The sequence below is a fragment of the Gorilla gorilla genome, chromosome 18 (assembly GCF_029281585.2).
Source record: "Gorilla gorilla gorilla isolate KB3781 chromosome 18, NHGRI_mGorGor1-v2.1_pri, whole genome shotgun sequence".
NCBI classification, from domain to species: Eukaryota; Metazoa; Chordata; class Mammalia; order Primates; family Hominidae; genus Gorilla; species Gorilla gorilla.
In genome coordinates, this window is record NC_073242.2 from 97,867,859 (window position 1) to 97,881,925 (window position 14,067).

The window sequence follows — 14,067 nt, forward strand, 5'->3', positions numbered from 1 at the left end:
TGGCAAGTCCGAAGGCGCAGGGATGTTTGTTCACTGTTGTATCTTAAGTGGTTGGCACATCGCCGGCTGTCAGCAAATGTTTTTGAAATGAATGAATGAGTGAATGACCGACAAGGGGAGCTAAGGGGAAGGCAGCGGTGCGGTCCGCGTCGCAGGCAGAAGAGCTGACTCTCCAATCTCCGCTCCTCTCTCCGCCCCCGTCCGGAATGCTGAGTGCCCGGGAAGGAGGCGGAAATGAGCGCGCTCAACAGCCCTCCAGCCGGGTGTTTACTTAATTAGGGCCTGCATCCCGAGGCTCGTTTGTGTTTAACTGTCCGCCTAATGGCTTCGTCTGGCTCCGGGCGGGCGCGGGGGAACCTGCGAGGCGAGCGTAGGCCTGGCCACCCTGTCCCGCCGGGGGCCCACTCCATTGCGCCGCGCGGGTGCGCGTAGACCTGACCTCTCCTCGGGCATAAAAAGCGCCCTGCGGGAGATCCAGGCCGGGAGGGCGCGGAGCTCAGCGAGCAGCCCCAGGCTTTCCCAACCGCGTGGTCCACCCCCAGCCTCAGTCCCAGCCCCAGCTGCTGGGCTCACCCGCCGGATAAGGGAATGCTCCCGAGATACCAGATGCCAGTTGCTCGTTGTACCCTCAGCCATGAAATTGGAGGATTACAACGCTTCTCATTCTCTTAATTCAGGGGATGTGGGGGTGCTAGAAAGAGAGACGGCTCGCCAGACATCTGAGAGCAGTAATACCAGACAGCATTTGGGCACTTGCACAGTGCCAGATATGATGTTTAGCGTTTTAAACCTTCTAATTTATTTAATACTCATCTATGAGAGGGTAAAATACTAAGATCATAACAGCCCCATTTGACAGATGCAGAACTGAGGCCCAAGGGGTTTATTTTACTTCCCCGAGGCTTCAGCGCTACTAAGGGGTGGGACCTGGATTTGAACCCAGGTGGGGCCGGCCTTAAGGGCCCATGCTAGGCCTGAGAGAGCAAGACCCCCACCCTCGCAACGCAAGCAATCCATGGTTTAGCCACAGGCCTGGCGGGGAGGAGGACGGATAGATTACCAGGTTAGCCCTGGAAGGTCAAAGAATCTGTCATTTAAAACTCCAGGCTGGGCCCCGTTTCTCACGCCTGTAATCCCAGCACTTTAGGAGGCCAAGGGAGGCGGATCACTTGAGGTCGGGAGTTCGAGACCAGCCTGGCCAATATAGCGAAATCCCGTCTCTACTAAAAATCCAAAAATTAGCCTGGTGTGGTGGTGGGCGCCTGTAGTCCCAGCTACTCGGGAGGCTGAGGCAGGAGAGTCGCTTGAACCTGGGAGGCGGAGGTTGCAGTGAGCAGAGATGACGCCACCGTACTGGACGACAGTGAGACTCCATCTCAAAAAAACAAACAAAACAAAAAAACCTCTCCAGTCTCCAGTCCGTTCCTCAAACCCCTAAATCTGAGCTGGGGACGGGGAGGGAGAAGGACCAGGAGGTGGCATCCAGGGCTTCTCAAGGCGCAGTAGAAGGTGAAGGAGGAGTGAGGGGACAGGCGAGAGAGACTGACCGGGAAAGCTCAGCTCCGTGGGGAAGGGCTTGTGGGGTAGTGATTGAGACTCAGGACCGTTTTTATGGCCAGAGCCCACTTGTGTGCAGCAAGAGGAAAGCACTTCGTGTCTAACGTAGTGGAATGAGAGTAACGTAGAAGAACGAATCCCAGGTCTGGCGTTTATCTCCTAGGAAGGGTGTGGGAGAGCTGTTTTCCAAGGGAGACTCTCTGGAGGCTGCTTTGCGCAGCAAGCAGTTTTTACCCAGATTATATACAGTATTTCAGACCAATTTCAAAACCTCTGCGTTTTAAAAATTGTCTTTATTTACATTTTACAGAAAGTTGAGAAAGCGTTATTTATATGGGGGGTAGGCGTGCTGGAGATTATGAGACTAATAACAACCCTCTTAGCTCGCACCCTTTGGCACCACTACAACTTCCATACTCTGGGACTTTCTCGACTAGCTTCCCTTTGTTTAGCTGTGAAATGGAAGAAGAGGTCCGGGTGTGGCGACTCACGCCTGTAACCTGAGCACTCTGGGAGGCGGAGGATCGCTTGAGTCCACAAGTTCGAGACCAGCCTGGGTAACATAGGGTGACCCTCCCCCCCTCCCCCCGCCCCACCACATCGCTACAAAAAATTTTTAAAAATTAGCCGGGTGTGGTGGCGCAAGCCTGTAGTCTCAGCGGGAGCTGAGGCAGGAGAATCGCTTCAGCCCGGGAGGTCGAGGCTGTAGTGAGCCGAGATCGCGCTACTGCACTCCTGGGCGACAGAGCGAGACCCTGTCTCCAAAAAAAAAAAAAAAAGAGGAAGTTGTATCGAATTCAGAAACGCGGTCCTTCGGGACCTGCTAGTTTTATACCCCGGAGGATCCTCCCCGGCGGGCTGGCACGGGAGGTGGAGAAAGAGGCTTGGGCGGCCCCGCTGTAGCCGCGTGTGGGAGGACACACGGGCCTGCTTCAAAGCTTTGGGATAACAGCGCCTCCGGGGGATCATGAATGCGGAGCCTCCGTTTTCAGTCGACTTCAGATGTGTCTCCACTTTTTTCCGCTGTAGCCGCAAGGCAAGAAAACATTTCTCTTCCCGTACTGAGGAGGCTGAGGAGTGCACTGGGTGTTCTTTTCTCCTCTAACCCAGAACTGCGAGACAGAGGCTGAGTCCCTGCAGAAAACAGCTCCAGAAAAGCCAGGAGAGCGCAGGAGGGCATCCGGGAGGCCAGGAGGGCTTCGCTGGAGCCTCAACCACACCCGCATCGGTCCCACCTGCGAGGGGGCGGGACCTCGTGGCGCTGGACCAATCAGCACCCACCTGCGCTCACCTGGCCTCCTCCCGCTGGCTCCCGGGGGCTGCGGTGCTCAAAGGGGCAAGAGCTGAGCGGAGCACCGGCCCGCCGTCGCGGCAGCTGCCTCACCCCTCTCTCTGCAGCCATGGGGCTCCCTCGTGGACCTCTCGCGTCTCTCCTCCTTCTCCAGGTACTCCACAGCCTCGCCCTGGCCGCGACCGGGACCGCTCCCTGGGGGGCGGGCGGGGTCCGCATGGGCAGTGGCGTCGGGGAGAGCGCGGGGCTGCGGTCCTTGGGGCCAAGGGAGTCCCGGAAGGCCCGTGAGGACCCTGCAGTGTGGCGAGTGCAGGGCCGGGCACGCCTGGACCCAGCCTCCTTCTTCACTCTCTGCCCTCGGGCGCAGGTTTGCTGGCTGCAGTGCGCGGCCTCCGAGCCGTGCCGGGCGGTCTTCAGGGAGGCTGAAGTGACCTTGGAGGCGGGAGGCGCGGAGCAGGAGCCCCGCCAGGCGCTGGGGAAAGGTAAGATCCTCAGGGTGGAACCGCGGGGTAGGGGCCGCACGTGACCATTCTGGTGTGGACCGCGCGAGGGGTGTTCGGGCCGGGGCAAGGGACTCCTGGCGCCACCTCAGTTCCCGGGGAGGCGCAGAACGCGCCTCGGGGGCTGGGATTGGGGGTGGTGGCTGACGGAGAAGGCTGGGCAGCAGAGCGCCTATGACATCCAGCCCCTTGTCCGGTAGCCACTGCTTACCTTGACCCCCTCCTCCGAGATGCCGGATGGCTGAGTGGCTGAGCCCCTCACCCAGTCTCGACGTGGGAAGTTCTCCCCCGCTGGCCCCAGCAGAGGAATGCGCCGGCCACATTCTTCCCCCAACCCCCGCGCAGGTGTGGGGATGAGCCGTGCCCCGGGCAGCCCCTTTCGCCCCTCTCGGGCCCCCTTTGTGAACCGTGCTTTGTGTCTCCGACAGACAGACCGGGTCTGTTTCTTTTCTCCGAGCTTCCCTACCCCGCCCCCCTTCTTCCTCGGCAGCTGGAATGCACTCTTAACCCTGCCCTTCCCGGAGGGCCTGCGCCCTTGTAGCCTGCCTGGAAACTGGGCCCTGGCACACCTGGGCTGGGGCCATCACGTACGGGAACCACCCCGCCCCCAGCGTCTCGGGCCTGGGATGCTAGGTCACTGGGGGGAGTTTGAGGGGGACAGTGTCCCAAGCTGGCAGGCCTGGGGCTATGGGGGCGATGGACGGGAGATCAAAGCACATTTTTGATCCCTCAGTTACTCCTACCCCCCCCCCCCCGCCCCAAGTTCAAAAACCTGAGGGGGTGGGCGGTGCAACTTTAGTGAGGAGAACCAGTGTGTTATGAGACCCAGGCGGTTGGTTGCTGGCTAGTGGAGGGCTTTCTCCCTCTAGGTTAAGAGGACAATGGATGGGGGCTCCAGCAAGGGATGAAACCTTAGTTCTTAAACGGGTATAACCCTGGATCCTTGGGTCGGGTTTCAGAGGATCCTTACACTGAAATTTTTGGGAACTTGAGTATTCATTTTTAGGGGGAAGGAACCGTGGCTTATCTGGCCTTCAAAACATTGAGAACCCTTGCTACCTAGCATTCTTCTAAAGTCTCCATCAACTTATCCCTCACCCCAGGCACAAACTCCCACTGCTTGAATGTGGGGCTGTCAATGCCTAGGGGACAGAGTGGCTCTCTTTTATTTCTCCAAAAGAGGATTGAGGACCTTGAGTCTGTGGAAGCCCTTTTTAAAAAAATTCTTTCTGCAAATAACTGCAGATTGACAAAACAACACCCAGGCTAGGCTAGGCTCCTTAAACTCTTGGCTGTAGGGAGCTGAGGAGAGGCATTAAGAAGCCATGCCTCATAAACTTTAAATTCTTGTGCAGGGGTTTATTACTGGCTGGCTAACAAACTGCAACTCAGCCAACCTGTAAAAATGTGAATTCGGGCAGGGCCCCAAATCCAATTCCGGCTCCCTGAGGAAGCCTTATTGCTAACCAGACTTCTGCCAAATCTACGCCCCCTCCCCCCGCCCCATTGTCAAGTTCTCTGACTACAGTCTACCAGAATAGGCTATAGCCTTGAGTGTTGTCTGTACCTTATCTTTCCTACTGAAGCAAGAAATATCAGATTAGCTGTCACTTCACTAGGCTTGAGGTTTTGGGGGGAAGCAGTGATCAGGTTTTCGATTTCGTCGTTGGGTTGGCGAGTGTTTCCCAATGACGTCAGGCATTTTAAACCTTTAGAGGAAATTCAGCTTTCTCGGATGTCTGCTTTACGGTTGTGAAAAACGGTGGGTTTGCGCCAGGAGCACACCTGGGTTATACAACAAAGGACGGGTTAATGCGCTCGGCGCACCTTGAAACTCCCTGCCCCATGGCTGGGTCTTAGAGTAGGCTTCTGGTGGCATGGGCTGCTGCTTTCTTTTTTAAGTAAAAGTGCATTTCTTGGTCCAGTTGGTCCCAATAAATTGGGACTTCCCAACAAAACATATTGCTATTTCTCCCTTTGGTCTTCAGCTGGCACTTTTACCACCCCACCTGCACCCTAGTTCCTCATCCTCAAAACATAGATCCCCAGCCTGGATCCAGCCACGTTGAAAGGGTTATCCTGCAGGAACGTATAGACTCTCAAGTTTAGCCAAGCAGACAAGTTTCCATATTGCTAAGGAACAATCACCCCTGTTGTTCGCCCCTGGGTTATGAATATCAAGGGTGTCTATGAAGTTAAGCTCAAAGAACTTATCTGATGTAATTAATGCCTTGTTTGTAGTGCATCTTCCCCTTCAAAGCCCTTTTGCAACTCTGAGCTTGCTTTATCCTCCTAACATTCCCTTGAAGCAGGTGAGGTAAATGTTAAACAAGCTGAGCTCTTAATCTCAGAATTTTGAACTTCAGAAACCCCATAGTCTAGCCTTGCCTGAGGTTTTGAAGGTGGAGAAACAGAGGCACAGCTTAATGGATTGGATTCACTAAGCCAAACAGCTCATGAACTTCTTTGAGGCTGACAGACACAACTTTTACCTCCTGGTATATGCCCAGGGCCTGGTACCTTACATGATGCCCAGTCCTGTATGAATTATGAATGAATTTGACAACCTTGTGAAGGGTGGCCCATTTTATAGATGAAACCCTTTTGACTGTGGCTTCACCAAGTCATCACTGCAGTGATCAGCTGGGATTTGAATGGAAATTTTGGACCCCCAAGTTCCCTGGCTTTTTTTTTTTTGAGATAGGGTATCGCTCTGTCACCCAGCCCAAGCTAGAATGCAGTGATGCAATCATGGTTCACTGCAGCCTCTACCTCCTGGGCTCTAGTGATCCTCCTATCACAGCCTCCCAAGTAGCTGAGACCACAGACATGTGCTACCATGCCTGGCTAATTTTTAATGTTTTGTAGAGACGGGGTCTCACTATGTTGCCCAGACTGGTCACAAACTCTGGGCTCAAGCACTCTTCCCACCTCAGCCTCCCAAGCACTGAGATGACAGGTACGATCCACTGTGCCCAGCTCCCTGGCATTTTTTACTACCAGAAAGCAGGGCCTGAGTGGAGAGGGTAGAATGTTGGATCCCTGAATCCCATAGCTATTAACAAGCTCTCCCGGCCCTCCACCCCAAGAGTGCTTAGTCATTTTTTTTTAATTGTAGGATTTTCCAGAAACATTCATGTAGAGGAAACTGGTTTGGATTTAGTCTCTAAGGGCCCAAGTGAGGGGTCTTGACTAGCTCAAGAGGAAAGGTTAATCTGGAGGGAACGAAAGCCGGCACATTCCCCCATCCCAGTGCCACAGTCTGGGGGCCACCTTCCTTCAAGTGTGGTCTGGAAGCCGACAGTGGAGAGGTGGGAGGAGGGAACTTTCATGGTATTAGTGCAGTGATTAAGTGAGTGACCTACAGTGGTCTACTCATCCTTAAGGGTGAACAACTGAGAGAGGCAGCTTAATGGCAGTCAAACAGATGCAGTCCTTCATTTTGGCCTTCAGCAGGATCATCTGACTCACAGTCAGCCTTTGGGTCAGATTAAAAACTAACCATCAGCTTTGGGAGGAAGCTTCCAAGTTCAATAATGCATTTGACTGAGCACAAATTAACATCAAGATGGTTTTGTCTATTTCAGCTCTGGGTGTAAAAACTGCCTTTTATTGTGGAAGCCCCTACTCTGGGGGTATGCCCTTTATTTACATTTCATTCTTCCTGTAAGCATATATTTCGCATCTGCATAGATCAGACACTGTTCCACAATTTCACCTAAAGCAATGAACAAAACGAAGTCCCTGCCCTTGGGGAGCTTACAGTCTAGTATTTTTTTTTTCTTAAAAACAGAGGTTTTATTGCATTTGGTCCACAGTCGGTGTTTCACATTATCTCATGGTGCAGGGCCCCTGGGTAAGGGGGGTCCTTGTGCAGTACTTGGCGGGGCGTGTGGCCAGGGGAGATGAAGCAGTATAGCTGGTCAGGCCCAGAAGGGGAGATGGAGGGCTGGGAGCTCCTTAAAACCTACTGAGGGGCGAGGCGCGGTGGCTCACGCCTGTAATCCCAGCACTTTGGGAGGCTGAGGCGGGCAGATCACATGAGGCCAGGAGTTCAAGACCAGCTTGGCCAACATGGTGAAATCCCGTATCTACTAAAAACACAAAAATTAGCTGGGCGTGGTGTTGGTGTGCCTGTAATCCCAGTTACTTGGGAGGCTGAGGCAGGAGAATTGCTTGAGCCCAGTAAGTGGAGGTTGCAGCAAGCCAAGATCGCGCCACTGTACTCCAGCCTGGGCAACAGAGTGAGACTCTGCCTCAAAGAAAAAAAAAACCTGAGGACCGCAGTAGGGGGTGGTTAGCATGGAGAGGGCATCAGGTTTAGCCCCAACAACTCAGAATTCTACTTCCTTGTGCAGGCCTCAGTTTCCCCACCGGGCCCCTGGGCAGGTCTGAGGGTCCTAGAGAAAGCCGGCCACTGAGGAGCCTGACATATTTTAGCATCGTGGTCAGGTCCCCTCTCCTAGGGGATTCATTTCCCAGCACCCTCTCCACTGTCCCTGCCCCATTCCTTGGGGAAAAAAAATACATATTTTTTCTTTTTTTGAGACGGAGTTTTGCTCTTGTTGCACAGGCTGGAGTGCAATGGCGCAGTCTCGGCTCACCGCAACCTCCACCTTCTGGGTTCGAGAGATTCTTCTGCCTCAGCCTCCCGAGTAACTGGTATAGGCATGCGCCACAACGCCTGGCTAATTTTGTATTTTTAGTAGAGACGGGGTTTCATCATGTTGGTCAGGCTGGTCTCGAACTTCCGACCTCAGGTGATCTGCCCACCTTGGCCTCCCAGAGTGCTGGGATTACAGGTGTGAGCCACCACGCCCGGCCATATTTTTATTTTAATATTTCCTGAAACTTCTGTGGGTACAGAAACCACAAACTGATCGGCTGACAAAAGGGGGAAGAGGCAAGGCAACTGGAAACCTTTGGGGACCGGTTCCCTCCACGCCCAGGTCTCTTCTTCCCAGCACAGCTCAGCCCATAGCCTGGACGTGACAGCAGGGACCCTCACCCTACATGCATCGGGATACAGCCTTAACCCCTTCCCCCACAGCCCGGTGGCCCAGTTCTATGAAGGAACCAAGGCAAGGGGGGAATATCCCTGCTGCCACATCCCATGCCGGCACTCACAGACCCTCAGTTGATTGGCAACATTGAACAGGTTAAAAAAAAAAAAAAGAAGAGGAAAACATAGAAAAACACCAAAACCCAGACAGGGAGACGATGTGGGGAGAGAGTGTGCTGGGAGCCTTAGTAGCTGGCCTCCTCCTGGTAGTAAGGGGGATATTCAGGGGCCTTCCCTGGGCCTGGGCGGTCGTTGGTGCCCGAGGGAGCCCTGTTGGCTGCTGGGCCTTGTGGGCAGTACTTGGAATTGTATATCTGCCGGCCCAGGCCAAAGACCTGGCTGCTCTGGTTAGCACCCTGCAGGTAGCCCATCTGCAGGGACACGGAGGAGTTGTCACACTTGTTGGTGCCCAGCTTGGTGTCATAGATGTGCAGCTGGGTCCAGGGAGCCGTCATGCCCATGTGGCTGGCGCACTTGTTTGTACCCATCTGGAGGCTGATGGTCGAGTGGTCCACGGGGGCAGGATGTGGTTCCTGGGGCTGTAGAGATGCCTCCTTGTGCCGTACATGGTCATACCTGACTGGCTAGCACATTTGTTGGTGCCCATCTGCAGCCCGATGACGCACTGGCCGGCCTTCGTGGTGTTCTAGTCGAAGTTCCGCTGCTGCTTCTTTGAGTACCTGACACTGATGTCCACCCCGCTCTGCAGCCCCTTAGTCTTGGCCTTCCCCGCCAGGGCAAGAAGAGACACCTGCACCTGCATCATGTTCCCACTCTCAAACAGGTTACTGGCCTCAAACAGGTCCATGGGGTTCATGCCATAGCTGACTATGGCCTTGATGAAGTTGGAGAGGTTTTCTAGCTGGTGCCAGTTCTGCATGGCGTGGTTGATCTAGGGGACTGAGCCTGGCTGCAGCTCGTTCATGAGTGTGTGTAAGATAATTCTGTCCTTCAGGCCCTTCTGGAAGTCAGGGCTGATGGAAAGGCTGGTGAGTCCCTCGATCCAGCTGTGGAGCTCTGCCTCCTTCTGGGGGTCATATTTGGACAGGAGCCGGTTCTTGACTTCGGCCGAGAGCCAGTATGAGGGGCCCTTGCTGAACTGCATGGAGAATACGGCTGGCAGGTGCGGTGGCAGGACAGGACCGACTGGAGGTGACCAGTGGGCCCTAATTTAGTAGTTTTCTGTGCTTATGGGCTGCTCTGCAAGGCAGTTGTTGATAATTTCCACTTAGCTATAAAATGAGGTTGAGGAAGTCAGTGAGAGGTCACTGGTGCAATAAACAGAAGGCCAGGAATTAAACCCTGGTGTTTTGCCTCCACAGCCCAGGGAGATATCCATAAATGTGGCTCCGAGGAGTGAATGGGAACTGGACCTTCAAGCCTAGCAGGCCGCTTTCCTGGCTTAGCAGCAGAGTAGGGCTAACTTGCTGAAAACTCTGTCCTGCATCACCAGTAGCTTGTGCCTGGGGAGCAGGTCTCAAACCTCTAGTCTCCCTTCCCACTTCCTCATATGCCACTGTGTTCCTAGGTTACCCAGTGCAGGGTGCTCTCACCTCCCTGCTGCACAAGGAAGGCATTGCTTATGACAAGCAAAGAGTTTCTAGGGCCAGAAACTATACCTCTGCAAAGCATTTGGAGGATGATGGAAGAGGAGGGAGGGAAGGGCCTCCCCAGCTCCCGTCAGTTGAGGCTTTGGTCCTGAGGCTGAACAGTCTCCATTCAGAGACTCGATGTTATTGAAGAATAACAAATGTAGACAAAAGTGCCAAAATGATGAGTGTGCAGCCCGATGAACATCGCAAACTTAAAACCCCTGTGTTTCTGGCGCACAGATCAAGAAACAGCATTACCAGGGCCTTGGATGCCCCCTCCCTCCTAATTTCAACCCTTCTCTCAAGATAACCACTCTTCTGACTTCTGAGTACCACAGGTGAATTTGCCTGCATTTGAACTTTCTGTAAGAGGATCATACAATTATCTTACCTCTGGCTGCTTTCATGGCACCACTGAGAGATTCTTGTGTAATTCTGGATGTAGTTCTAGTTGATTCTCATTGTATAGTATTTCATTATGTGACTATCCACAATTCTGCTGTTGATGGGCATTTCAGTAGTTTCCATTTTGTGCAAATCTTCTGGTGACCTGTGCACCCCTATTTGTTAGTTATACACCTGGGGCACAATTGCTGGGTTAACTGATTACCTGAGGATTCCAGTACTGTGATCCTGGACTGAGATATCAGCTCCTCTCTGTTGTGAAGTGGTGAGGTGTCTTCTGCATTCTCCCACCCCAACAGTCTCCCTGCCAGACCCCCCCTGCTTTCCGGAGTCTTGATTTTCATCTGGCCCTATGCTAAGAGACAGCAAGTTTTTATTTTTTATTATTTTATTTTATTTTATTTTATTTTATTTTTTGAGACAGAATTTTGCTCTTGCCCAGGCTGGAGTGCAATGGCGCGATCTTGGCTCACCGCAACCTCCATCTCCCAGGTTCAAGCGATTCTCCTGCCTCAGCCTTCCCAAGTAGCTGGGATTACAGGCATGCGCCACCAAGTCCGGCTAATTTTGTATTTTTAGTAGAGATGGGGTTTCTCCATGTGGGTCAGGCTGGTCTCAAACTCCCAACCTCAGGTGATCCGCCTGCCTCGGCCTCCCAAAGTGCTGGGATTACAGGCGTGAGCCACTGCGCCCGGCCGACAGCAAGTTTTTATTATGTACTTGGCCTCATCCTTTGTCTTGCGGGAGAAAAGCTTCCCTTTCTTTGTCCTTATCCTGATGCTTGCTTCTTTCCTCAAAAGTAGAAAGGGAATCTGGAAAGGGCCCTGAATTTCTTTTCTTTTTTTTCTTTCTTTTTTTTTTTTTTTTTTTTTTGAGACGGAGTCTCGCTCTGTCGCCCAGGCTGGAGTGCAGTGGCGTGATCTCGGCTCACTGCAAGCTCCGCCTCCCAGGTTCATGCCATTCTCCTGCCTCATCCTCCCAAGTAGCTGGGACTACAGGCGCCCGCAACCACGCCCGGCTAATTTTTTGTATTTTTAGTAGAGACGGGCAATTTTTGTATTTTTAGTAGAGACGGGGTTTCGCCATGTTAGCCAGGATGGTCTCGATCTCCTGACCTCGTGATCCACCCGCCTTGGCCTCCTAAAGTGCAGGCATTACAGGCGTGAGTCACTGCTCCCGGCTGAATTTCTTGAGAACTTCTCTCTGGGTAGAGATTTATTTGTTCTTTTTTTTTTTTTTTTTGAGATGGAGTCTCACTCTGTTGCCCAGGCTAGAGTGCAGTGGCACAATCTCGGCTCATTGTAAACTCCGCCTCCCGGATTCAAGCGATTCTCCTGCCTCAGCCTCCTGAATAGCTGGGACTATAGGCATGTGCCACCATGCCCAGCTAATTTTTTATATTTTTAGTAGAGACAGGGTTTCACCGTGTTAGCCAGGATGATCTCAATCTTCTGACCTGGTGATCTACTCGCCTTGGCCTCCCAAAGTGCTGGGATTACAGGTGTGAGCCACCGCACCTGGCCTTTTTCTTAATTTTTAAATAAATTTTTTTTTTTTTTTTTTGCAGCTGGGTGCGTTGGCTCACGCCTGTAATCCCAGCACTTTGGGAGGCTGAGGCAGGCGGATCACCTGAGGTCAAGAGTTCGAGACCAGCCTGGCCAACATGGTGAAACCCTGTCTCTACTAAAAATACAAAAATTAGCTGGGCGTGGTGGCAGGTGCCTGTAATCCCAGCTACTTGGGAGGGTGAGGCAGGAGAATCTCTTAAATCTGAGAGGTGGAGGTTGCAGTGAGCGGAGATCGTGTCACTGCACTCCAGGCTGGGTGACTGAGCAAGACTCTGTCTTAAAAAAATATATATATATTTTTAATTAGAGGCGGCCGGCATGATGGCTCACGCCTGTAATCCCAGCACTTTGGGAGGCCAAGGTGGGCGGATCACTTGAGGTCAGGAGTTCGAGACCAGCCTGGCCAACATGGTGAAACCCTGTCTCTACTAAAAATACAAAAATTAGCCTTGCGTGGTGGTGTGCCCCTGTAATCCTAGCTACTCAGGAAGCTGAGGTAGGAGAATTGCTTGAGCCTGGGAGGCAGAAGTTGCAGTGAGCCGAGATTGCACCACTGCATTCCAGCCTGGGCAACAGAGCAAGACTCCATCTCCAAAAATAAATAAATACATAAAATAGAGAAGGGGTCTGACTATGTTGCCTGGGCTGGCCTTGAACCCCTAGCCTCAAGCAATCGTCTTGCCTCACCCTCCCAAAGTGCTAGGATTACAGGTGTGAGCCACTGTGCATGGCCCTGGGTGGAGATTTTTATCCTACCAGTGTGTGGGTGCGCAGCAGCTTCTTATTTGGCCAACATGTTCAAATCTAGCTCCTCTCTTATAGAAACAGTGAGGTGTCTGAGATCCAAAGCCAAGTTGAAACGGTCATTCAGCCAACAAATGTCTGAGTACCTACTAGGTACTAGATACTCAGAGGGTAAGTAAGGCCACAGCTCCTAACCCTCAGTGAACTCCTGATTAGAGTTCAGGTACTGTTTACTGTCAGGTACTGTTCTAGGTGCTGGGAATTCATTAGTGAACAAAATGTGCAAAAATCCTGGCCTCAAAGGGCCACTTATCTGCTAGTATAGAGAGACAGACAAATAAGTACAATACATGCGTATATGAGATTGAGGAGGGGCCGGGCATGGTGGCTCACACCTGTAATCCTAGCACTTTGGGAAGCCGAGGCAGGCGGATCACTTGAGGTCAGGAGTTCGAAACCAGCCTGGCCAACATAGTGAAACCCCGTCTCTGCTAACAACAAACAAACAAACAAACAAAATAATTAGCCTGGCATGGTGGCAAGCACCTGTAATCCCAGCTTACTCGGGAGGCAGGAGAATGGCTTGAACCCAGGAGACGGAGATTGCAGTGAGCTGAGATTAAGCCACTCCACTCCAGCCTGGGCGACAGAGCGAGACTCCGTCTCAAAAAAAGAAAAAGAGATTGAGGGGGAGGTGGGAAAGGAGTGATATAGAGTTACATAGGAGAGGCTGCTGACATGTTCTTGGAGAAACCTCGAGGAACTGATGTCCAACCTGGCAGCCAAGGAAGAAGAATTAGGCAAGGGAGTTGGGCATGAGAGGTGGCGTGGAGTGTTCTGGCAGAGGAACAACATGAGGGTTCCGGGGACTTGGATACATTGAATCTGGCTGGATCATGGAGTGTGAGGTGGGGAGAGCCAGTGAGGCATAGGCAGGGTCCAGCCCCGCTTGAAATTTGTCTCACCCCATAACAGAGGCAGCAAAGTGTTTGGGGAAATCCCAGTTGTACCAGTATGGAGACATAATGGCTGAAGTCCCAGTTGTACCAGTATGGAGGCCAGGGTCTCTGAAGTCTTCCCTGGAACCAGGATATTGGCCCCCACTCCCAGCAACCCTTCTCAACTCCCCTCCCGCTTCTCAGACTGGAGGACCATGTCTGCCTCAGTTGCCTTTTTCTTATTTCATTTAGTCACCTGGCATTGCCAACCCAGGCAGCAGGGCTGGCAAGGAAGGGCTGTGAAAACTCACCACCACCACCCAGATACCACTTGAGAGCTTACTGAATTCCAGAATCACACTGTGTACTTTATGTAATAAGCCCCTTTAATCCTCCTAAAAGCCCCATGA

The 14,067-nt window shown here is 52.6% G+C and overlaps 1 protein-coding gene and 1 pseudogene across 3 annotated transcripts in view; one reads left to right on the forward strand and one right to left on the reverse strand.

Moving 5' to 3' along the window:
- The first annotated feature begins 2,159 nt into the window (after positions 1 to 2,159).
- CDH3 (cadherin 3) overlaps positions 2,160 to 14,067 on the forward strand; it is a 54,168-nt gene continuing 42,260 nt past the window's right edge. For 2 of the 3 annotated variants that reach the window (XM_055366264.2, XM_055366265.2), the window contains exons 1-2: positions 2,338 to 3,002; positions 3,216 to 3,330. In XM_055366264.2, the coding sequence (XP_055222239.1) occupies positions 2,958 to 3,002; positions 3,216 to 3,330 (160 nt within the window). In that variant the 5' untranslated portion in view covers positions 2,338 to 2,957. Of the gene's footprint in view, positions 3,003 to 3,215; positions 3,331 to 14,067 lie in introns of all 3 variants that reach the window. The other variant, XM_004057869.5, reaches the window with a different exon arrangement.
- Positions 8,596 to 10,409, reverse strand: LOC109023553 (calponin-2-like; annotated as a pseudogene).